General features: G+C 43.9%; 2 protein-coding genes across 3 annotated transcripts in view; one reads left to right on the plus strand and one right to left on the minus strand.

The window, feature by feature from the left end:
* Positions 1-26585, minus strand: part of ldah (lipid droplet associated hydrolase) — a 53710-nt gene that overhangs the window by 8925 nt on the left and 18200 nt on the right. Inside the window, exons 3-4 of one of the 2 annotated variants that reach the window (XM_084438057.1) lie at positions 19329-19463; positions 1947-2116 (exon numbers count right to left, since the gene is read on the minus strand). In XM_084438057.1, coding sequence (XP_084294183.1) covers positions 1947-2116; positions 19329-19463 — 305 coding nt within the window. Of the gene's footprint in view, positions 1-1946; positions 2129-19328; positions 19464-26585 lie in introns of both variants that reach the window. The other variant, XM_084438056.1, reaches the window with a different exon arrangement.
* Positions 7036-8319, plus strand: LOC311309154 (uncharacterized protein; the record flags this gene model as incomplete). The annotated part of the gene is made up of 4 exons (XM_084438331.1): positions 7036-7081; positions 7182-7510; positions 7846-8057; positions 8137-8319. Exons 2-4 carry the CDS (start codon positions 7486-7488, stop codon positions 8317-8319), a joined length of 420 nt encoding a protein of 139 aa, XP_084294457.1. The 5' UTR covers positions 7036-7081; positions 7182-7485.

The raw sequence follows: 26585 nt of genomic DNA on the forward strand, positions 1-26585 counted from the left end.
TGTTATTAGGTCTTGCCATTGTAGAAACAGAATCTAATCTAGTCAAAATCTGCAAGCTAATTGCCCAATGCTCATTATCTATCTACCAAAATCATAAACAGTAAATGACTGACCTACAGTAGCTGAAGTAACACACACAGTGAAATCTTAGTAGTAGTCTATGGGTTTTTCTAGGGCTGTACCCGACTCTGAATTTTGTGAGTTGAATCAGATTCGTCTGTTCAAACCAGAGATTTGATGATTCGTTCAATCATTCGTTCCTCCTTTTTTCACCTAGGCTGAAGGGAGACCACAGCTGTCAAACTTTAAACGCAAATTCTCAGGCTGCACAATAAAAGACACCTATTTTTGGTGCTAAACATGAATAATCTAGCCCAGGAGTCGGCAACATTTACTATCAAAAGAGCCATTTTTGGCCAAAAAATGAAAAAACCTAAACATATTTGAGCTTAAAATGAAGGTAATGCTTCCCCTTAGATTTATTTTCAGGCGTGGTGGTATATGCACCCAGGGGGGACAAAAAGGGGGGCAGGGGTGTCCGGGGTTCCAAGGGGGAAATTTTGAGCACCAAACACTACATTTCCTGCATTCTGGTGAATTTCTACGCAGTCTGCTGCTATCTAACCTGACGCGCCAGATAGTTTGCTTCGCATTATCATCTGGGAAATCTCCTTTGGTATTGTTTGGAAAAGGGCAGGCACTTTCAAAATTACTTGGCAAGTGATTGGATGAACCATCTGTGTATCACCATCTATCACGCGCTAACTTCAACCGCTCCTCACTGTCGCCACACTTAAACCCACCCTGCCTGTTTGTATTTCAAATTCCTCACAACCAACGCTGATTGGAGAGATCGTTTTCTGATCTGGCACAAACGGATCTTTATGGAGAGTATCCAGACTGATTTGCGAAAGAAACAGAATGTGAGCTCACAAAATCAGGATGGTCTCACGAGGCTAGCTGCCATCTAGCTAGTTAGCTAACTTGAATGCCAACATGACCATTTATTTTAGTAATAAATAAATGTATTTAATAGTAATATATTTATTTAGTTATTAATTTCCATATAATGTTCATCAAAGCCAGTGAGCCACTGTAGAGGGGTTAAAGAGCCGCATGCGGCTCCAGGGCCGCAGGTTGCAGACCCCTGATCTATCCCATATTGTCCATCTACTTCAGATGACCACATGTTTTTATGCAGTGTTTCCCATAGCCGAAATTAGGGTTGGATGATTTGACGATAGTCTCCTCAACTGCACATTTCAAAGCGTGCGCGAATAGTATCATGCGTTGGGTAAGTAAATGTTTAGGCTGTCACTAAAGCATTTTCAGACGTTAGAGCTCAATCTGTCTATTGGAAGAAAAAACAAACATTCCAGCGGATATCTTAGTTAATATAAGAAGATTGATTCAGGAAAGCAGTATTGTATTGTGATATTCCGTTTGGGAAATGCACATGATTGCTGGCGCATAGTAGCCTAGGCTAGGCGAGATGCACAGCGGAGGGGAGTGGTTCCCTGCCTTTTTCTGTCCGCTATATCAGTCATAAGTCTCCTTTTACTGCACAAAAAATAGCTACAGTAATAGCCTAGGTCTAAAACGAATGACTGGCCTGTCCTATATGAATAGCAAGGGTGGTCTTAGCCCACCAGCGCATCTTGACAGTGGAGCAAAAAAACAACTTAATGAATCTCAGTCGACAGGTCTCTGACATGATTCGACTCGTAGACATTCAGGGGGCAGCCCTAGGTTTTTTTTGGTGTGCATTATGTGAGGATGATTAAGGATAATTTATAATTTAATATTTATAAAGTAACTTGTTTTTTTTTCATTTATTTTCATAGACTGCATTTCATTCTGTACAGCAGGTATGCTGCAGGTATACATCATGGTCTTAAGTTTTCCTGTGTGTAGTTTCGTCTCAATCCCAGAGGACATGTGCTCACCTGAAGTTCAGGATCCCTTTTCATCATCTCCAGGATGATGTAGCAGCCAATAGAATGGCCCATGAGAACCAGTCGGGTGGCTCTTGGGACATGTTCCCTGAGAAAGGCAAGCTTGTGCTCGATCTGACCGTTCAGTCCAAACGTATCCTCCACTGCGGTCACTGAGGAATCTGTACAAAAAACTGCCAATCAATTATCACCATCCACATCCAATTACAGAGAAATGTGAGAGGATTCAGACAGTCTTATGGTGGACCACTGGGGATCAGAGGTACTTTTCTTTTTATTATTCTTTTTATTGACAAATACTAGACAATTACTATCCCTACAGACACGCATGCGATATTACAGTGATTGTACAGTCTACACACTCATTCTGACTGCATTCTCAACCAGAAAATAGACTGGACCTCTTTGATGTTGTGTCAAAAACTCCCACAGTCCCTAACACATTATAAAAAATGAAAAAGAGATTGTAATCTTAACAGGACTTCCCTGGTTAAATAAAGGTTAAATTAAATAATAATTCAAGAAACCAAAAACAAAAAAAATTGTAATACCCAATCTCAGGGATGGCTATCTCTGGCTATTCCTTCAGTCTCTACAGTTAGGTAAATCAGCTTTTATTTTAGTAGGTTTGTGCACCTTACATTGTAGCTTGTAGAATAACCTAAATTTTTTATTGGATGTTTTAGTTCATTGAATGACTGATCACCTTTTTACTGAAGAATGTGCTTGCATTCTATGCCTGTGTTTTAACTCAGTTGTATTTGTGTATTGGCGTGCATAACTGACTTAACAGTCTTGGTTGACTGACAGTCAGTATTTTCAACTAGGCTGGGTGAGCATGATATTGATTATTGAAGACCATATTTAACCATGTCCAGTGTCAAGAATCAGACAGTGATTATTGTAGACTACCTTAAACCATGTCCATGCAATAATGTCAGGAAGCGTTGGGCAAATTACTGAAAATGTGTAATTAGTCACAGTTACTAGTTACTTCTTTCAAAAGTAACTGAATTACATTAGTGATTACTGCATATAAAAAGTAACTAGTTTCTGGGGAAAGTAACTTTTTTGTTACTTTTAAATGTCTGCTTCAATTTTCTTATTAATGAGCACACTGTAATAATAACAGTAATAATACTAAAACTACTACTAATAATAATATCTGTAAAGTTTAACAAAAGGTACCCATGGGATTTTTAAAGGGGGGAAATTAACACATACAGATATCATAGAGCTAAAAACTACAGGTTCTAAGCTTCATTTTTGATGTAGGTAGCAGGGGTTTGAAAGAAATCTAGCTGACACACCTGCCTTGCTAGCTCTCAATGCAAATTTCCCTGAATGATAGAACTGTCAGCTTTCAGCCCACTGCCTTTGTCACTAGTGATCACTTTTCAGTTATGTTTAGTCGCCTAAATGAAATGAATAGTGAAAATAAGGTCCTAGAGTATGTTGCAAACAGAATGGGCATTTTTAACGTGTGGTCATCCACAATGATATGCATCAATTTTAAGTAATGGCTGACCCACAGCCATGTCAATCATGTTTTCACAGTGCGGTCGCTTCTATTGGTGGTGCGGGTCCATTCACAGCATGATATTAGAGGAATCAGGAGTAGCCTAGGCTAGTTAGGCATGTAGCTCAGGAGGTAGAGTGGCCAACTGGGGATCGCAAGGTCCTCGGTTCCATCCCACCTCCGACAGAAGCATTATTTGTTCTTGTTTGAACAACCAGGATGGGTTAAGAGCAGAGAGGTTTCATCGGTGGATGCTCCAGCCATCTCGTGTGTGTTTCACCGCCTACACGGTGTGATGTGCGTGTCTCACCGCGTGACAAATAAAGATGTTTGTTGTTTTGTTTTGTTGTGCCACGGGTGATGTGAACATGATCATGAACAGGAAATCTAGGCTATTGTCTGCTGTTGTCCATTGTGCAAAAGTAATAAGTAGTAAGCCAACGTTAGCTCTCAATGCATTTGCTTTTGGTAATGTTAGTCCTCCTGTGCAATGGCAGAAACACAGCAGTAGTATGTATGGTGCGGTATGCATAATTAATGAGGTAATTAAAGTGTATCAAAGTCATTGTTATGTTAATGAGTCCCCCGAGGGTGTTTTGCGTGCGTGTGTGTGCGTGCGTGTGTAAATGTGTGTGTGTGTAAATGTGTGTGCGTGCTTAACTGCGACAGGTGTGTGTGATATTTAAATAATTAATGTTGTTTTGGGTTAGTTTGTTTTTAGTAGAAAAGTGTGAATGACAGCAATTTAAATAAGGAATGTTTTTTGTGGTTAGTTTTGTTTGTAGTAGAAATGCGTGAATGATATTTAGCATTGGAGTCTGTCTTTTACATCAGTGTGGTGTTAAATGAGTGCCCCCTGAGAGTGGGTGTTTTGCATGTGTGTGTGTGTGTGTGTGTGTGTGTGTGTGTGTGCGTGTGTGTGTGTGCTTAACTGTGTCACCCAGGTGCGTGTGTGTGATATTAGTATAGGCACCTAGCTCGCTGTGTTTTACAGCAGACTATGACATTGATAGACCCTGCATTTGTTTTTAAAAAACACATAGGTTAATTACCCACATTTCTATCCATATAGTGATGTATAAGTTACAATGCTATTCTAAAAGGGTTGGATCACATCCGCTTTTTTCTCCTTGTTCTTATTCCCCATGACTTTCTCTCTCTCTCTCTCTCTCTCTCTCTCTCCACCTCTCTCTCTCTCTCTCTCTCTCCTCCCTCCCTACCTAACCATATAGTGTTCGTGCAGTTATGGGTATACCTAACCATATATAATTCATACAGCCCTCACAGCCATAGATGTCTGTTCCCCCACCCCCCTTGTGTTTTTGGTGTTTACCAAGAAATTGTGTGTGTGTGTGTGTGTGTGCGTGTGCTTAACTGTATCACCCAGGTGTGTGTAAGATATTAGCATAGGCACCTAGCTCGCTGTGTTTACAACAGCAGACTATGACATTGATAGACCGAGCATTTGTTTTTTTGTGTTTTTTTTTTTAACACAATTACTCACATTTCTATCCATATAGTGATGTATATGTGACCGCCGCTGGTAATTGGGTCCTCAACTAGTCAAAGGTCATTTTTCAGTTTTTTTACAGATTATGAAAGTGCAGATTGTAAGCTTTCAAATTAGGTCTCATACATTGAAATTTGAACATAGTTGAAGAAGATATACTTATTTGAATGCTAGTACTGCCAAATCAACTTAGCTGAGAAATCCTCCTCAAAAGTTCTCCAACATTTTCACACCTTCGACTGCCAGGTAATGGGCGTGAACAATAGCCTGGTAACCCCACCCCCAGCCACTCCCCCACTGGACGATCTGTCATTATCTGTCAGAGTGGCTGTCAACTTGGGGTATTAACTGAGAGTGACTGCCAACCCTACTAACACAGTGGGTTGCAGCAACGTTGCACATAAGTTGTACTTAGGTAAGTTGCAACGTTACCATCAGGCGATGTTGTGACAACGTCCATCTAAGGTCGAAAATAACTTTACCCTCCTAAGTCTAATTAGACTTTTCTGCAACGTTGCAGAAACATTGGCAATATGGGTCCCTACAACGTCGTTAAATAACGTTGCTGTGACGTTGGATTAAAGTCCTATTAGGCTAGCATTAGGATTGCAATCGGGCTATCCCGTGACGTCACTGCTTGCTTGGTTCACAGTTAAAGTAGGCAGGATTCTTTGCCAAACTGCTCCTGTCTTTTGTTCTTTTTTTAAATTTTCGCTTATATCCTTCATATTGTACTATGTTGAGGTGAATAACTCACCTTAGAAATGTTATTGATTGTATATTTCCCTGTTTGTTAACATTTAATGCTTTTTCATTAATTAAAACTAACGTTTCGGTGTCGACCAAGATATAATTTTTCAAAAGACGTGTCGAGAAATCCCATTCATTCTCTCGGCATTATGGAACACTTCCACTAGGGGGCGATGAGATCACTTTCCCTCCTATAGATGGGTTCGCCGTCTACGTCACAGCGGGGTGCGCACGCAGCCTCTTTGGGGAAAAAGGAACGAGCGAACGAGGAACGAACTCGCTAGCCACAGTAGCCAGGAGCCCCGTTTCATGTAGCTAATTATGCCTCAAAGCTGCTGTGCTGTGAACTGTACAAACAGAAAAGGACAAGATGATGGCCTCAGATTCTTCAGCATCCCCTCGAGATGTCACCCTTTTCAGAGGAACCGTCGAAAGCTGTGGTTTAAAGCCATAAAGAGAGCAGATTGGGGACTAAAACACTTTTTTTGTGTGGTGCGCACTCATCTCTGGTAAGTTATACCAGTCACCTCGGGGTTTTTTCTCATCAAATTACATTGATTTGACTGTTGGTTTAGCTATTTATTTGTTTACTTACCGGTAATAATTTAATTAAACAGAAGTAACTTATAACCTGAACGCTAAACTAAGTTCAGGAATTGGAAGCCCAATGCTAGCTAGCTAACGTTAGCTAGTGCTAGCTAACACGCTACCTAATGCTAGCTAACACGCTACCTAGTGCTAGCTAACACGCTACCTAGTGCTAGCTAACACGCTACCTAGTGCTAGCTAACACGCTACCTAATGCTAGCTAACACGCTACCTAGTGCTAGCTAACACGCTACCTAGTGCTAGCTAACACGCTACCTAGTGCTAGCTAACGCTACCTAGTGCTAGCTAACACGCTACCTAGTGCTAGCTAACACGCTACCTAGTGCTAGCTAACACGCTACCTAGTGCTAGCTAACGCTACCTAGTGCTAGCTAACACGCTACCTAGTGCTAGCTAACGCTACCTAGTGCTAGCTAACACGCTACCTAGTGCTAGCTAACGCTACCTAGTGCTAGCTAACACGCTACCTAGTGCTAGCTAACGCTACCTAGTGCTAGCTAGCTAAGTCAAGGCCCGAACTTGACTAATGTTTAGACAATATTGAAAATACTCCGACAAACTATTGCAAATCTTTTTTCTGTTACTGCTGGCTTTGTGTTCGCCGCGAACATTTGCAGAAACATAACCAAGCGAACGGTCTGAGCTGTTAAGTTTTGTGTTAGTTAGCGTTAATATAAAATGGCCGCTGGACTCCTCTGCCAGCGGTCCAGTACAATCCACGTGTGCTGTACAATCCAGGTATGCATGTTTGTGTTGAAATGAAATGTCTATGCCTACTGCACACTGATAGTTGGACTATTTTTTATTTATTTTGAATACCATTTTACTCATCTTGCAGATTTTCCAAGCTTGTCCCATGTGGGCGAGCGGGGCCCAGGCCCCATTTATAGCACCCCAGCCAGATCATACAGCACCCAGCCAGACCAGGTAAGAGTGGCATGTACTGCTGTGGTGTCTACCTGTCTTGTCTTTATTTAGTTTCCCTCCAAATGCCAGAAGCCAAAGCCAACACCATAAAGTTTCCTGCTAATCCCATTCAGTTAGCTCTGTGATTGGCTTTTTTAGATTGAATACCATTTACTCATCTTGCAGATTTTCCGAGCTCATCCCCTGTGAGCGAAAACCATGCGAGCCCAGGCTTCATGTATAGCACCCCAGCCAGACCAGGTAAGAGTGGCATGTACTGCTGTGGTGTTGTGATGTCTACCTGTTAATGTCTTAATTTATTTTCCTTCAAATGCCAGAAGCCAAAGCATGCTGCCAACACCATACAGTTTCCTGCTCATCCCTTTCCTTTATCCCTTTTGTTTTTCAGTTAGGTCTGTGATGCCGTCGCCCAATAAAACGGCTCCAGCACCATTGACTCCATGTACCCCTCTACCTAATCGATGCTGCTCTGCAGATGCTGGTATGGGACTACTTCATGTTGCATGCAGGGATATATTTTGAGTTTCATTTAGTTTTATGTCAATGTACTTATAGCCACATCTGTGTTTATCTAGATTTCCAGAGGTCTGTACATCAGCAGTTCTCAGAGATGCGGGAGCAACTCCGTGAGCTTGCACGGACTGTGAGGGAACTGGCCCAGAGCACGCGGCCTGTGGAGTCTGGAGCCCAGGGAGAAGTGCTGGATGTACTGAACCCTGCCCAAACGGACGAGGAGCTGCAGGTCTGTGAGGCCAGGTTGAAGGACCGGGAACATCAGAGGAAGATGGTGAGTGTCTGCAGGGCGGAACTTTGTCTTATTTTTGCAGTGCAGGGAAGGGTACAGTAAATGACTCTTTGTTTTGCAGACACAATACCTAGGTGCCATTGGTGGCAGAGACTTGGCGGACACAGTCCGGCGGGTGCTGTCAGCTGTAGCCACACATGCGGTGTGGAGCGCCTACAGTGTGCACGGGAAGAAGGGGAAGAAGCCACTGAAGAGTATGACACTCTTCAATGTTCTAACATGTAAGAAATGGTTCATATTTTGAATATTTTTTAATACATCGTCTTTGTTCCATGACCGATGTGAATTGAAACCATTACCTTTCTTGATAACTTAAAGGTGCAGTGATGGTCTCCATGCCAAAGGCTACGATGGCGGAGGTGGCCGCCCAGCTGCAGGAGACATTGAAACATGCCCCTGCTAAATGCAGAAGGGTAAGTGATGTCTTTTTTTTTGGTTTCTCCTACCCAGTGTGACTGCATGGTTCCAAAGATTGTGTACCACTTTTTTGTGCATGTATGTGCGTTGTGTATTTACGGCCATTTCATTGTGTCTTTAGGTATCTGCAGAAGTCCGCCTGAGCACAGCCCATCCAAGAACAGTCCATCTGAGCACTCCCCAGCATTCTGATGAGGAAGACTTCCCTTCCTAGCTGCCCCCCAGCCCATCTCAGCACAGCCCCCCCCCCCCAGCCCATCTGACGCCCACCCGCAGCCCATCTGAGCACAGCCCCCCCCCCCCCCCGCCAGCCTATCTGAGCACAGCCTGCCATTTTTTTTGTAAATAACTTTTTTTTGTAAATAACTGTTTTTGTATTTTTTTTTTAATCCTTTTTGTTTTTAAACTTGTTTATCATGTTGCAGGCCAGACATTGTGTACTTTTTTAATAAAATAAATTGTTCTTGACTGAATGGTGTTGTGTCATAACTTTTGTACCATAATTTTGCTTGCTGCATTGACTGACATTAATAGGCTCCTTGCACAAGCTCCACTACTTCCTGACACTCTACAGGCGCATTTCTTTCCTGTCCTATACTAGTGGATGGAAGTGATTGATCAGGTGTGCTGCACACCGGATTCATCGCTATTGCTATCCAATAGTATAGGACGGTAAAGAAATATGCCTGGAGAGTTTCAGGAAGTAGTGGAGCTTGCGCAAGGAGCTGATTTGTTTTGTAATGCAAATTATATATGTAGCCAACGGAAGTGTAGACCACGTTGCAGCAACGTAACAAAGTAATATATAAACGTGTATACAACGTTGCAGCAATATACATCGAAATCATCACGGAAATCACAACGTTGTGTACACATTGCAGGCACGTTGCAGACACGTTGGACCTGCACGTTGCAGCAACTTGTGTGCAGATACCGCGTTTGCGTTGCATGCACGTTTAACTTGACGTTGAGTGGACCATACAAAAGTCTAAATTGCACGTTTCTGCAACATTGCTGCAACCTGATTGTGTTAGTAGGGAAGTGGGGTGCTCTCTCACTGATGACCCCACACTCTTTCAGTCAGTATTAATCTTGTTCTCAACTGCATTCACAACACAATATAAGATGAAGTTCAAATGTAACGTTCTTTATTGTCACATACATCATATAAAGTACAAGCATAAGTAGTTAAGTGTACAAAAAAAGGCAACAGTCTAAGTGTTAAAGTGTACAGTCAGTTGTCTGTTGTATAGACAAGGTGCATAGTGTTCATTGTGATCAAGTGTACAACAAAGTAATAACAGTCCCCAGCTCAATACTCAAGGTAATAACAACAGTACTCGGCTCAGTATTCAATATTCTAACAATGCAGTCTGTGCAAGTGTGCGCAAGTCTGTGCAAGAGAACAAGCAATGCTTCAGTATACAAACAGGAAAAGGCTGTGGCCTTTCTCCTGCAGTGCTGTCCGTCCTGATGATCTGCAGTGAATCTACAAGCGGACAGCAGCTGAAACTCGACTGCCGGTGCATCACGGTGTTCTCTGGCCACAACCATGCCAGGTCTCTCAGCATCAAAACTGCAATAGAATAGAAGGAAGAAAGTACATTAAACTATTGCCCACAGTACTGGCACTCCATATAGATAAAATAGTACCAGAATGTGTTGATTAAATAGACTAGCTAATGCATGATAGGATGAACGTATTCTCACTGTTGCGCAAAATCAAAGCTGTAGTGCATAGTGATCTTCTTGCTGGCTGGTATGGAGGGGCCAAGGGAGAGCTGCAAATCCTCACAGGCCTGGAGCTTGTTTTTGCTCATCATGTAACCAAAACAAAAAACAAAGGTGTCAGACTACCATACCTCTCATGCTCTCTCATTCTGTTTCTCTCTATAATATAGCTACCTAGCTAGATATTAGCTGCCTCGCTGGCTAGTTTAGGAACAAAGGGCTAGCTCACTAGCTAGCCATGTCCCTGTGCTAGACAGCTGGCTGGATATTAGCTGCCTCGCTAGCTAGTTTAGGAACAAAGGGCTAGCTCACTAGCTAGCCATGTCCCTGTGCTAGGCAGCTGGCTGGATATTAGCTGCCTCGCTAGCTAATTTAGGAACAAAGGGCTTGCTCACTAGCTAGCCATGTCCCTGTGCTAGGTAGCTGGCTGGATATTAGCTGCCTCGCTAGCTAGTTTAGGAACAAAGGGCTATCTCACTAGCTAGCCATGTCCCTGTGCTAGGCAGCTGGCTAGTTTAGGAACAAAGGGATAGCTCACTAGCTATAGCCATGTCCCTGTGCTAGGTAGCTGGCTAGTTTAGGAACGAAGGGACAGCTCAGCTAACTAGCATGTTAGCTAACGTTAGCTAGCTAGCCTTTGTTAGTTAGTGCTAGTGCCTTTGTTATGCTAGAAAAGACTTAGTCACTTGTTTAGAAAGGAGCTACTGCTAAACGACTAACGTTAATGTAATGTAAACAGCACAGATAGTATAAAGATAGCTTACCCCAAAGCAAAGCAGAATGCTTGGCGGCAGACAACAGTGGTGTGAATCTGGTACGTTGTTCGACGCAACTTTCGCTTGGTAGCAACTTGCTTTGTTGATACAGTCATCTCTGTATCACAGGTCATCAAGAATAAACTCTGTGTACGAACGAGTCCTGCTCTGCTGGAGTTTTAGCTGCTCTTAAAACTATTTCCATGTCCTGGATGCCATCCCTGTCTTCTCATTAGCAAAAGCTGTAGCATCCACAGTTAAACTTTGGACTGATTGTAAACAAAGCCGGCGTGTTGGGGAAGGGTGGGGGGGCGGAGAACCCGGAAGCAATAGCCAATGAAACCAAAACATGTTAATCGATCTGCCCGCCCCCAAGCCCGGCTCGAAATCAGCTAAAAACGAGCTTAGTTTGCAGACTAATTATATGTATTTCGTGAACCTAAAACTGTTGTCTGTTATAGTAAGTGGGTTCTTCACAACTTCAACTTTGGTAATACAAAAAAAAACAAAAAACAAAAAAAAAAAATTATTTACGTATTTTGCCCCCTAGCGCATTTCGGGGTTTGCCGAGTTGCGGACCAAATCACCAGTGGCTGTCACATATGTTACAATGTGGGTTGGATCACATCCGCTTTTTTCTCGTTGTTCTTATCCCCCCACGTCTCTCTCTCTCTCTCTCCTTCTCCCCCTCCCTCCCTACCTAACCATAAAGTGATGTAAATTCATACACCCCTCACATCCATGTTGCTACTCCCCCTTGTGTTTTTGGTGTTTAATAAGAAATTGTGGTGTGTGTGTGTGTGTGTGTGTGTGTGTGTGTGTGTGTGTGTGTGTAAATGCGTGTAAATGTGTGTAAATGTGTGTGTGTGTAAATGTGTGTGTGTGTGTGTGTGTGTGTGTGTGTGTGTGTGTGTGTGTGTGTGTGTGTGGTGTGATATTTAAATAATGAGTGTAGTCTTTGGTTAGTTTGTTTTGAAAGTAGCAATGTATGAATCATTTACCATAGCAGCCTAGGTGTCTGTGTTTACAACCACCAGACTATAATGTTGACAGTGTTTTTAAAAATGCATAGGTTAATTACCCATGCATCTCTAACCATATAGTGATGTAATTTCCTACACTCTTATGCATATAGGCTATGTATACATCCCAGCAGTCGGGAGTGTTGGTAGCCCAAACAGTGACAAATCTGGCTGTTTAGTATATATCATATTTTCAGCTTGTTATGTGTATGAGAGATATGAGAACTATTACTAGGCTTACATTAACTCTGAGTGGGGTAGGCTAGATGCGGGGTCGTTACGCAACACATTCTGTTGAGTCAGGAATTGCAGGGGGGTATTGTCAAAATTCGCAAAACTTAAAAAAAAATAAAAAAAAAATAAAAAAAAAAAACGCGGTTGGATTTGAATACAGGAATTCTTTAGAGGACATTTTCAGTTACACATTAATCTATAGTGTTACTTGTCATAGAATTTACAAATGGCCTCAAGACCTTTCAGATCTCAGCTTTTGTTCTTAAAACCTATTGATCCAGTCCCCTGCCTTTTGCTATTCCAAACACCTTAAACCTTTGTCCTCTCTCCACTTTTGTAATTCACCACCTCCCTCAACCGTTCATATAGCTGTGCTAACCTACAGGATGACCTCCAGGAGGTCCACACACCTAGAAATCTGTCTACTCCAGAATAACCATTCTTTGTCCCTTTGTCTCCAAGAAATTGCCGCCTTTTCTCATGTCACGTGTCTGTATTCTCGACCACGCCTGCCATTTCATATGACGTACAATGGGTTAGCCAATCACATCCTCAAAGCGCTGTACCTGTGTTTTGCTTGAATATAAGGCTGCGCATGACAAGCTTTGAATTCACTTCTTGGGGATACCACTCGTGTTTGTCCGGAAGTCCTTGCGCTCGTATGTTTTCTCAATAAACCAGACTTAACCTGTTTGAGCGAATCTTGGTAAATCCTTTTTGACTAGATCAGTTAAAATCCATTACAGTTTGGCGACATGGATGAAAGGGAGGACTGCCTGTGTGTTGATTCGGGATTCCAGTGGATGGACTGGTCGACAGACGTGTCGGTCCATAGTGGGTTTGGAAAATCAATTTTCTCTCTTGTGCCAGAGCGCATGCTGAGTTGCCGCGGGGGGAGTTGGGTGTTTCCTACCGAGGGTAGGGCGCTCGTTGTTGTTGATTCTTCGTTTTTAGAACGATTACCAACCAGCTTAAGCCTCATTGTTGATGTTTTGTTTTAAAACGATTGCCAACTAGCTTAAGCCCCATTGTTGATGTTTCGTGTTAGCACGATTGCCAACTAGCTTCGAAGTGATTGTTGATGTTTCGTTTTGGAACGATTACCAACTAATTTAGCTACAGGAGTGATTGGTGTGTCCAATCCACGTTTCTTGGAGAAACGTTTTCCCCTTTATCCCGGGTGGTTGGTGTAGTAACTAGGAGTTAGCTTCCAACAAAGAGGCTGGTGTTCAGCCGGGCAGGCATGTTTTTTTGTTTTTTTTTAACGTAGGCCTTTGTTCGTCCTTTATGTTCTGTGTCTCTGCACGGGTTGTTTGTTTTGTTGTTTACTGTTTGAGCTTCAGCTCTTGTCTTATATGTTTGGTTAAGTGCGCCTATTATCCAGTCAGGTATTGTTTACATTTTGTACACTGTTTCGACTGTTAAATCCTAACTGCTAGATTTAGTAGCTGGTCGTGTGGGAGACGAAGAAAACTCTTCTGTGATCCGCCATCGAGCCAGAGGGAGAACAAAGGACCAGTTGCTGGACAACTGTCGTTCCGGGAGCAGTGTTGGGCAGTAACGCGTTACTAGTAACGCGCTACAGTAATAATATTACTTTTTCCAGTAACGAGGGGTGTAGCGAGTTACTAATCACATTTCAGTAATAATATTACAGTTACTTGCCCCCAGAAAGCTCGCTACTGCATTACTTTTGTCATAGGCCTGCTCTGTTTATTTATTTTCGTTTTACAAAGGGTGAAATAAAGTTTTGATTTCAGATTGAAGAACGTTCCGCTCATATCACGTCCCGTCACATTATAACCAGGCAAGCAGCGAGCGAGCGGAGCTATTTGAACATGACGTTAACATTCCATGGCTGGAAATACGCACACTATTTCGATTTCCTGGAACTGAAAGACAACAAGAATGTTGTCAAGTGTAAACTGTGTGTAAGTTCTACTAAGACTCTCTCTTGTGCCAGAAACACCACCTCAAATCTCCTGAAACATTTGCTACGCCAACACAGCAACATGAAGTTGGTGGAAAGAGAACCGGACCGTGATGAGCACGCTGCAAAAGGTAGTCAATATGGAAAGTAATATATTACATAAGTAACTAGTTACTTTTGGCTGGGAGTAATAAGTAAAGTAACGATATTACTTTTAAAAAGGGTAATGAGTAATAAGTAATATATTACATTTTTTGAGTAACGAGCCCAACACTGTCCGGGAGTGACGGGTGAATGCCGAACCAGAAGACGGGCACGGGACCGGAGGTGGAGATGGAGGTTACCGGCCTGCTTCCCTACAGATGGGCGACACCTGTGGTTCGTGGGATGCAGGGCCAACGCCATGTCACCGACTCACCGTGAGCGACAGATTAGTATGACCTAGGGAAGAGACCATTTCGTCCGAAGCGTGCCCAATACTCTGTCCTCAAATGCAGAAGAGGGAAGTTTTAGATAATTGATATTTTGTTAATTGTAACCCCCCCCCCCATCTCTGTTTTATCCTGACTTCAGGGAATTTTAGTTTTCACCCTTAGGGGGTGTTGTTTTGTTGAGACAAGAATGTTTTTATTAGGTGGGCTAGCTTGCAAAAGCTAGCCCAACTTGTGATATTCCCATTATTTCTTTCTTTCTTTCTTTCTTTCTTTCTTTCTTTCTTTCTTTATTAGGTGGGCTAGCTTGCAAAAGCTAGCCCAACTTGTGATATTCCCACTATTTCTTTCTTTATTAGGTGGGCTAGCTTGTAATAAAGAACACTATTTCTTTCTTTATTATTATTCTAGTTCTCCCCACTTTTTTGAACTTTAACTAGTTCTTCATATTTTGTGCTAGAAACTTAATTCAAACTTTAAAATGTTCATGATGTTTAGCTGTTTCAGGGGTCCATTCAGATTTTTGATATTTTTTTTATAGTTTTTTTGTAATTTAACTTTTAAAACTATTTTTTGTCCCATTGAAACTGCTTGAAACTGCTTTTGGAATGTTCAGAAACGTTATGTTTTTAGAGTGGTGGCAGCAGTTGCTTTGAAAATATTCACACATTTTGTAAACTGCTGGCACTCCTACAATTTTGAAACCTCACACATTCCTTCCTTCCTTCCTCCCTTCCTTCCACCCTTCCTTCCTTCCTTCCATTCCTTCCTTCCTTCTTGATTTCTTTATTTCTTTCCTTTCTTCCTTTCCTTCCTTCCTTTCCTTCCTTCCTTCCTTCCTTCCCTTCCTTCCACCCTTCCTTCCTTCCCTTCCATCCTTCCTTCCTTCCTTCCCTTCCCTTCCCTTCCCTTCCCTTCCCTTCCTTCCCTTCCTTACTTCCATCCTTCCTTACTTCCATCCTTCCTTCCTTCCTTCCTTCCATCCTTCCTTCTCTTTCCTTCCTTCCTTCCTTCCATCCATCCTTCCATCCTTCCTTCCTTCCTTCCTTCCTTCCATCCTTCCTTCTCTTTCCTTCCTTCCTTCCATCCATCCATCCATCCATCCATCCATCCATCCATCCTTCCATCCTTCCTTCTTTCTTTCTTTCTTTCTTTCTTTCTTTCTTTCTTTCTTTCCTTCCTTCCTTCCTTCCATCCTTCCTTCCATCCTTCCTTCCTTCCTTCCTTCCTTCCTCCTTTCTTTCTTTCCTTCCTTCCTTCCTTCCTTCCTTCCTTCCATCCATCCTTCCTTCCTTCCTTCCTTCCTTCCTTCCTTCCTTCCTTCCATCCTTCCTTCCATCCTTCCTTCTTTCTTTCCCTCCATTCCTAACCTTCCTTCCATCCTTCCTTTCCTTCCTTCCTTCTTTCCTTCCTTCCTTCCTTCCATCCTTCCTTCCTTCCTTCCATCCTTCCTTCATTCCACCCTTCCTTTCATCCTTCCTTCCATCCTTCCTTCCTTCCCTTACTTCCATCCTTCCTTCTTTCTTTCCATCCTTCCTTCTTTCTTTCCATCCTTCCATCCTTCCTTCCTAACTTTCCTTCCTTCCATCCTTCCTTTCTTCCTTCCTTCCTTCCTTCCTTCTGCCTTCCTTCCACCCTTCCTTCCATCCTTCCTTCCTCCCATTCCTTCCTTCCTTCCTTTTTGCTTTCTTTCTTTCCTTCCTTCCTTCCTTCCTTTCCTTCCTTCCTTCCTTCCTTCCTTCCTTCCTTTCTTTCTTTCTTTCTTTTTCTTTCTTTCTTCCTTTCCTTCCCTTCCCCCCCTTCCTCCCTCCCTTCCTTCCTTCCTTCCTTCCTTCCACCCTTCCTTTCATCCTTCCTTCCATCCTTCCTTCCATCCTTCCTTCCTTACTTCCATCCTTACTTCCATCCTTACTTCCATCCTTCCTTCCTCCTTTCTTTCCTTCCTTCCATCCATCCTTCATTCCTTCCATCCTTCTTTCTTTCTTTCCTTCCTTCCATCCTTCCTTCCTTTCCTTCCTTCCTTCCATCCTTCCTTTCCTTTCTTCCTTCCGATCCTTCCTTCCATCCTTCCTTCCATCCTTCCTTCCTTCCATCCTTCCTTCCTTCCTTCCTTCCTTCCTTCCTTCCTTCCTTCCTTCCTTCCTTCCTTTCCTTCCATCCTTCCTTCCTTCCTTCTTTCCTTCCTTCCTTCCTTCCATCCTTCCTTCCTTCCTTCCTTCCATCTTTCCTTCCTTTCCTTTCTTCCATCCTTCCATCCTTCCTTCCTTCCTTCCTTCCTTCCATCCTTCCTTCAATCCTTCCTTCTTTCCCTTCTTTCTTTCTTTCCTTCCTTCCTTCCATCCTTCCTTCCTTCCTTCCTTTCCTTCCTTCCCTTCCTATCTTTCTTTCTTTCTTCATTCCTTCCTTCCTTCCTTCATTATATTCAAATAAATATTCAGAATGACACTTTTTCAGGCTGCAAACTCATATTAATATATGTTCTCCTCTTTCAGCTATTGAACTCAATAAAACTATGAGTTATGATGAGTGGTCTAATCTATTTTTGAGTGTAGTACTAGCAGTACTTATAACAAACACCTACTGCAACACCTCCACAGCTACTGCTCCGCCCGGGGTGGGCTATAGACACATGGTCTCCAATGAGGGGTGCATGGGGATGGCCTGGCAATCACTGACCTGCCCCCCACAACCTCTGACCTGAGGGGGCGGAGTCTCGCCACCATGCCACTATCCACGCCACCGTCCCCACATCTCAGACCCTGAGTTGGCTAAAGACGCAGTTTTCACGGTTGGGTGCATGTGGGTGGTCCGGGGAGCAGTACGCTGTCCTAGACCGGCTCTGACCCGAGGGGGCGGAGTCTTGTCACAACGCCACTATTCACGCCACTGTCCCCACATCTCAGCCCCTGAGTGAGCTACAGATACACGGTCTTCACTGTTGGGTGCATGGAGATTGCCCGGATGTCAGTGCACTGCCCACGACCTGCTCTGACCGGAGGGGGCGGAGTCTCGCCATCACGCCACTATCCATGCCACGGACCTCACAACACAGCCTCTGAGGTGGGTAGAGACACACAGTCTTCACTGGTGAAGGCAGGTGGGTAGCCCGGCATGGCCTACACTGTCCACGACCGGCTCTGACCCAAGGGGGCGGAGTCTCGCCACCACGCCACTGAAAATGCTATGGACACCACAACTCAGTCCTTGAGTGGGCTGGAGACACATGGTCTTCCCTGGTGAAGGCAGGTGGATAGCCCGCTGCGGCCCACACTGTTCACGCCTGGCTCTGAACCAAGCAGGCGGAGTCTCGCCACCACGCCACAGACCCCACAACTCAGCCCCTGATTGAGCTAGAGACACACAGTCTTCACCAGTGGGTGCAAGGAGACTGCCCGGAGGTCTTCATGGTGGAGGCAGGTAGGTGGCCCGGAGAGGGGTACACTGTCCCCGACTGGCTCTGACCTGAGGGGGTGGAGTCTCTCCACCACGCCACTATCCACGCCACGGGCCCCACAACTCAACCCCTGAGTGGGCTAGAGACACACAGTCTTCATTGGTGGATGCATGGAAATTGCCCAGAGGTCACTGTACTGTCCCCGACTAGCTGTGACCCAAGCGGGCGGGGCCTAACCAGCACGCCACTATCCACGCCACGGGCCCCACAACTCAGCCCCTGAGTGGGCTAGAGACACACGGTCTTCACCGGTTGAGTCAGGTAGGTGGCCCAGAGAGGGGTACACTGTCCCTGACTGGCTCTGACCTGAGGGGGCGGAGTCTCACCCCCACGCCACTATCCACGCCACTGCCCCACAACTCAGCCCCTGAGTGGGCTAGAGACACATGGTATTCACCGGTGCGGGCGGGTAGGTGGCCCGGAGAGGGGTACACTGTCCTTGACCAGCTCTGACCTGAGGGGGCGGAGTCTCACCCCCACGCCACTATCCACGCCACGGCCCCACAACTCAGCCCGAGTGGGCTAGAGACACATGGTATTCACCGGTGCGGGCGGGTAGGTGGCGCGGAGAGGGGTACACTGTCCTCGACCAGCTCTGACCTGAGGGGGCGGAGTCTCACCACCATGCCACTGTCCACGCCACAGACCCCACAACTCAGCCCCTGAGTGGGCTAGAGACGCACGGTCTTCACCGGTGGGTGCATGGAGATTGCCTTGTCCATAGTAGTTCTAGCAGTAGCTGTTACAAACAGCTGCAGCAGCTAGCCCACCTCACATTTTCTCCAGGAAATGTACTTGCTAGTTTTATTTTTTATTTCATGAAATGGCCACAAGACTATTTTTTATAGTATGGTATATATATATACTGTAATATATATTATATACTTATATATTACTATATATTATGTTATATTACTTATACTTATATACTATAATATAATACTTTATTTACAGCTCACTTATCTGGCCCCCGGGTGTTTTTTTGCTTCCCTCTGGAATATGTAGGGGTGGGTCGTATACCCACCTCCCTTGTTCTCTGTAAAGCGCATTGTGTTGCCTCTGGGTATGAAATGTGCTATACAAATAAAGCTTTGATTGATTGATTTGATTGAGGTATATATATACATATATATATAATTTCAGTAATTCTAACTGCAACATTATTTATTTTAGTTATTCGTTACATTACTAGTTACCGCCAAAAGTAGTGGAGTTACAGTGAAGCGTCACAGTATTCCCAACACTGGTCAGGAGGCATACAGCAATTATTGTAGATTACCTTCAACCATGTCCATAGTGTCAGGAGGCACACAATGGCCAGCATGGCTCACTGCCCACACTGGGAAGTGCCAGCCAAACTTCAACCGAAGCGTCTGCATAAAGGTCTTGTAAAAGTCAACAACTCCTGGGTTGCCTGTAGAGACAAAATGTGTTAGCATTAGTTTGGCTAAACTCATCCCTTTTAATGTATGTTTGCCCTCTGTCTCCGAAAAAATATTAGACACAAAATTAGATACAAGCTACATAACAAGCTACAATTTTACTTGTCACACAACTTTCAAACTGGAGAAATAACAGACACCACAACACATAGTCAAAGTTGATGTTAGATGTCCCACTGCAGTTCTGTTCTAGGGGGAAGAGCTTTAAGTATATATACTGTGTGTGTGTGTGTGGGGGGGGGGGGGGGGGGTATGTATGTATATATATATATATATATATATATATATATATACACACACACACATACTGAATTCTTACTATATCTGAAATACATCTACTTTAGTATGTATATGAGTGAGTGACCCTCCTATTACCAGACATGTATACAAAAGTAAATTTTAAAGTTTAAAATAACAAAATAACACAATTAGAAAAAAAGATAAAAACGAATAAAGGAGGTGTCCAATTCTGTCTAAAATGTAACATAAGTCCAGTGGCATTGCTGCCACTTGACTTTCATTGGTGTTTTTTCCACCTCTCAAAAGAGGATCAAATTAGACGTCAGAGCATCTCTCCACACAGACACAGTGGAGGAACTTATTAGAATCAGAATTGAGGGGCCTAGTTTGGAGGATTTTGAGGCCAGGGAAAGTGTAAACACCTGGTTCACCCTGGGACAAAGGGCAACCCTGGGCCTTCTGGGGATCTCTTGTAAAGGTGACAGGGCAGGGGACTTTCTTCGGAAAAGTTATTTAATGTTAATTCAAGTTATTGTATGCACTTTTTCTATCAAATGTTTATTAATTTTCATCAACAAAGGAACTGCAGACATAGTTGACATGTTATACACCAAGTACAGCCTAGAAATAAAAATAACAGTCGGAGAGGGCATACCTCTGCCCATGATGTATGTCATCAAAATGTGCAGTGAGACATTAAGAGACAAAAAAATCTAGTGGATATATCTGCCCCGTCATTAGGATTGGCTCTAAAATATAATACATTACATTACATTAGTCATTTAGCTGATGCTTTTATCCAAAGCGACTAACAATAATTGCATTTAACGCAGGAAAAGCCAACGTAATACTACTTTCCAGAACTCAAAAGTGCATCTCCTTTCTAAAACAAGTGACTAAGAGCATAATCTAGTGCTGAAGGCAAAATGCAAGAATAGCAATCTAAAATATAGCTGCAAGCAGCAATGTGGGGGCCAAGCAGGACGCGCGAGCAGCGGATCAAAGACAACAAGTGAAACACGCCATATCCGAAAATCCCTGTAATGTTTTTGTGGACATTGGTCTAGAGAATGTGTACAGCCAATTTCATGTAGATTGGTGAAAATCCCTAGGAGAAGATACATTTTAAGTGTTTTACACAAAATACAAAATGGCGGGAAATCCAATTGGTGGAAAATGACATCATAGTGTGCAATGAACTCGGCATGATCCAGGGATTCCAACGTTACCTCATTTTTGAAAGTCGGTCACACAGGTCATAAGTTGTGTGCCTGAACGCACTTCCAACTTTGACATGGTGGTGGCGCTAGAGGGTTCGAGCTGTCGCAATGACACTTGCTCACAGGGGTCATGGAACTGTCCCCAATGAGTGTGCCAAATGTGGTTTTGATACATTAACAATTTGCTGAGATATGACCCCGTATCCTGTTTGGCGGCTTGGATGCAAATTTTGATTGGCTGTAAGGAGCGAACGCAATGGACAATCAAAAATACCTTTAAGAATCCTATAGACATTGGTCTAAAGATGACACCCACCGAGTTTCATGCAGATTGGTGAAAATTCCTAGGAGGAGATACATTTTAAGTGTTTTTCATAAAATCCAAAATGGCGGAAAATCGAGCCAAGGAATCCAACGGTACCTCATTTTAAAAAATCGGGCTTACAGGTCAAAAGTTGCGTGCACAAACGCACCTCTAAGTTTGACACGTTGGTGGCGCTAGAGGGCTCGACCTGTGGGCATGGCTCTTGGTGAAAAGACTCACGGGACTGTCATGAATGAGGGTGCCAATTTTCACAACTTTTTACCATACGGTTCTATGGGCTGCCATAGACTCCCATGGCAGAAGAATAAATAATAATAATAACTAGGGCTGCGAGCAGCAGTGAGCGGGCCCTCGCACCCCACGCGTGTCGGGGTGTGGCGCCGTTAAAGGGTGTGCTATTTCGGTGTGCAGTACTGAGAGAAACGTCCTGTCATCAGTAGGTGGCGCTCTAGGCGTGACTCAATACCGAAGCATAGATGTGTTCAGGACGGGACGTTGATGAAGCGTGAGAAATGTTGTGTAAATCGGACAAAGTATGTAGGAGTTATGAGGACTTCCTGTAAGCAGTAGGTGGCGCTGTAGGTATGACGCAATACTGACCTACAGATGTGTTCAAGATGCGACCTTCATCAAGCATGAGCAATTTGGAGTAAATCGGATAATGTATGTAGGAGTTATGAGTACTTCCTGTTTCACCAGTAGGTGGCGCTGTAAGTGTAACTCAATACCGACGCATAGATGTGTTCAGAAGGTGACCTTCATGAAGCGTCAGCAATTTGGTGCAAATCGGATGATGTATGCAGGAGTTATGAGGACTTCCTGTTTCACCAATAGGTGGCGCTATAAGTATGAAGCAATACTGACACATAGATGTGTTCAGGACAGAACCGTCATGAAGCGTGAGATAAATCGGACAAATCAGATAATGTATGGAGGAGTTATGAGGACTTCCTGTTTCACCAATAGGTGGCGCTATAAGTAAGACGCAATACTGACACATAGATGTGTTCAGGACAGAACCGTCATGAAGCGTGAGATATATCGGACAAATCGGAGAATGTATGGAGGAGTTATGAGGACTTCCTGTTTTACCAATAGATGGCGCTATAAGTATGACGCAATACTGACACATAGATGTGTTCAGGACAGAACCTTCATGAAGCGTGAGGTATATCGGACGAATTGGATAATGTATGGAGGAGTTATGAGGACTTCCTGTTTCACCAATAGGTGGCGCTATAAGTATGATGCAATACTGACACATAGATGTGTTCAGGACAGAACCGTCATGAAGCGTGAGATATATCGGACAAATTGGATAATGTATGGAGGAGTTATGAGGACTTCGTGTTTTATGGCGAAATGTCAAACTTTGGCGGGGCGCCACGGCAAGGGTGTTTGGTGAAAACTCAATTTTTTTGATAACTTTTGATCACAAAGGTCTTAAGATGAAGCTGACCCAATATGAAGTTGATCGGATGAAATCTGTAGGAGGAGTTCGTCGAAGTACGAGGCATGGAAATGGTCAAAACAAGGACAAAATGGCACATTAAAAGCAAAATGGCGGCCTTCCTGTTGCATGTTGGGTATAGCTCCAAGAGACATTTTAGTGCGTCTCGATGAACTACATATGCCCTCCGAATTTCGTTCGCCTACATCAAACTGAAAGGTGGGGCTCGCCATTTTAGATTTTCCAGGGGGCGCTCTTGAGCCGTTTTGCCACGCCCATTTCCGTCACCCATGAATTATCAAATTTTTCACCGGGCCTGACGTATCTGCAAAGTTTCATCCGTTTTCATCGATGTTTAGGCCGCCAAAAAGGCGTTTGTTTTGGAAGAAGAAGGTAGGAGAATAATAATCCTTCGAAATACAATAGGGCCTCGCACCGCCAGTGCTCGGGCCCTAACTAGTGCTGCGAGCAGCAGTGAGCGGGCCCTCGCACCCCACGCGGGTCGGGGTGTGGCGCCGTTAAAGGGTGTGCTATTTCGGTGTCCAGTACTGACAGAAACTTCCTGTCACCAGTAGGTGGCGCTCTAAGCGTGACTCAATACCGACGCATAGATGTGTTCAGGACAGTACCTTGATAAAGCGTGAGAAATCTTGTGTAAATCGGACAAAGTATGTAGGAGTTATAAGGACTTCCTGTAAGCAGTAGGTGGCGCTGTAGGTATGACGCAATACTGACCTACAGATGTGTTCAAGATGCGACCTTCATCAAGCATGAGCAATTTGGAGTAAATCGGATAATGTATGTAGGAGTTATGAGTACTTCCTGTTTCACCAGTAGGTGGCGCTGTAAGTGTAACTCAATACCGACGCATAGATGTGTTCAGAAGGTGACCTTCATGAAGCGTCAGCAATTTGGTGCAAATCGTATGATGTATGGAGGAGTTATGAGGACTTCCTCCTTCACCAATAGGTGGCGCTATAAGTATGACGCAATACTGACACATAGATGTGTTCAGGACAGAACCGTCATGAAGCGTGAGATATATCGGACAAATCGGATAATGTATGGAGGAGTTATGAGGACTTCCTGTTTCACCAATAGGTGGCGCTATAAGTATGATGCAATACTGACACATAGATGTGTTCAGGACAGAACCGTCATGAAGCGTGAGATATATCGGACAAATCGGATAATGTATGGAGGAGTTATGAGGACTTCCTGTTTTACCAATAGGTGGCGCTATAAGTATGACGCAATACTGACACATAGATGTGTTCGGGACAGAACCTTCATGAAGCGTGAGATATATCGGACGAATTGGATAATGTATGGAGGAGTTATGAGGACTTCCTGTTTCACCAATAGGTGGCGCTATAAGTATGATGCAATACTGACACATAGATGTGTTCAGGACAGAACCGTCATGAAGCGTGAGATATATCGGACAAATTGGATAATGTATGGAGGAGTTATGAGGACTTCGTGTTTTATGGCGAAATGTCAAACTTTGGCGGGGCGCCACGGCAAGGGTGTTTGGTGAAAACTCAATTTTTTTGATAACTTTTGATCACAAAGGTCTTAAGATGAAGCTGACCCGATATGAAGTTGATCGGATGAAATCTGTAGGAGGAGTTCGTCGAAGTACGAGGCATGGAAATGGTCAAAACAAGGACAAAATGGCACATTAAAAGCAAAATGGCGGCCTTCCTGTTGCATGTTGGGTATAGCTCCAAGAGACATTTTAGTGCGTCTCGATGAACTACATATGCCCTCCGAATTTCGTTCGCCTACATCAAACTGAAAGGTGGGGCTCGCCATTTTAGATTTTCCAGGGGGCGCTCGAGCCGTTTTGCCACGCCCAGTTCCGTCACCCATGAATTATCAAATTTTTCACCGGGACTGACGTATCTGCAAAGTTTCATCCGTTTTCATCGATGTTCAGGCCGCCTAAAAGGCATTTGTTTGGAGTAAAGGAGAAGGAGAAGAAGGAGAAGAATAACTAGGGCTGCGAGCAGCAGTGAGCGGGCCCTCGCACCCCATGCGTGTCGGGGTGTGGCGCCGTTAAAGGGTGTGCTATTTCGGTGTGCAGTACTGAGAGAAACTTTCTGTCACCAGTAGGTGGCGCTCTAAGCGTGACTCAATACCGAAGCATAGATGTGTTCAGGACGGTACCTTGATGAAGCGTGAGAAATGTTGAGCAAATTGGATCACGTATGTAGGAGTTATGAGGACTTCCTGTTCCACCAATAGGTGGCGCTATAAGTATGACACAATACTGACACATAGATGTGTTCAGGACAGAACTGTCATGAAGCGTGAGACATATCGGACAAATCAGATAATGTATGGAGGAGTTATGAGGACTTCCTGTTTCACCAATAGGTGGCGCTATAAGTATGACGCAATACTGACACATAGATGTGTTCAGGACAGAACCGTCATGAAGCGTGAGATATATGGGACAAATTGGATAATGTATGGAGGAGTTATGAGGACTTCCTGTTTCACCAATAGGTGGCGCTATAAGTATGACGCAATACTGACACATAGATGTGTTCAGGACAGGACCGTCATGAAGCGTGAGATATATCCAAGCCCCCAGGAATCGAAATCTAAAGTGAAGGCCTATTGAACCGCGCCATCTTGGCTAGATTTGTAGTCACTTGGCTATTTCCGGTTACTTTTGACTTGCGCAGTTGAGCTTCTCTGGCCGACGCGCGTCCACGCACGTTCCCGGCTCTCCCCGCTTTGATTTAGCAATGAAAACCGGCTTGCATATTAACCTGTTTTTGTCAAATATATCAATTGGAGAAATTATTTTTTGATCCTGGCATCTTAGTTTTAACAGGTTAAATATAATTGAACATGTTTTGTTTGCTAGTAGATGGTATTCATTCCGTTCGCGATAACGTTATTGCAGCCAGGCTAAATTCCTCCAGGGAGCCAGTGACAGGCGAGTTGAAGAGCTTCACTCCCCGCCAGCAGGAGCTCTGGCCGCGGCTACCGCATCTCGGAAAACCCGCTGAGTTCATGGCTGCTATTTCACATTCGCCCTTGATCAATCCCAATACCGATCCATGGTAATAATGAATCAATCGTTCAGATCAGATCGGCAGTGCTGCATGCATGTTACAACATCATTGTTAGCTTTATTAACATAACCATAGCCTACATTTATCTCTCTAACGTTAGGCTATCCAGCAGAGAGAGCCGGGAACGCGCGTCTACATTTCAGATAAATGTGAACTTTTTCGTGGACGCGCGTCGGCCAGAGAAGCTCAACTGCGCAAGTCAAAAGTAACCGGAAGGCCAGAAAAGCACAACTGCGCAAGTCAAAAGTAACCGGAAATAGTCAAATGACTACAAATTTTGCCAAGATGGCGCGGTTCAATAGGGCTTCATTGTTGATAGCGGCCAGTGAATGGAGTGGCTGTATCCAGTTTATATAATACATCCATGGATATATCGGACAAATTGGATAATGTATGGAGGAGTTATGAGGACTTCGTGTTTTATGGCGAAATGTCAAACTTTAGCGGGGCGCCACGGCAAGGGTGTGTGGTGAAAACTAAATTTTTTTGATAACTTTTGATCACAAAGGTCTTAAGATGAAGCCGACCCGATATGAAGTTGATCGGATGAAATCTCTAGGAGGAGTTCGTCGAAGTACGAGGCATGGAAATGGTCAAAACAAGGACAAAATGGCACATTAAAAGCAAAATGGCGGACTTCCTGTTGCATGTTGGGTATAGCTCCAAGAGACATTTTAGTGTGGCTCGATGAAATACATATGCCCACCGAATTTCGTTCGCCTACATCAAACTGAAAGGTGGGGCTCGCCATTTTAAACTTTCCAGGG

The sequence above is a fragment of the Borostomias antarcticus genome (assembly GCF_949987555.1).
Source record: "Borostomias antarcticus genome assembly, chromosome: 5".
Lineage (NCBI taxonomy): Eukaryota > Metazoa > Chordata > Actinopteri > Stomiiformes > Stomiidae > Borostomias > Borostomias antarcticus.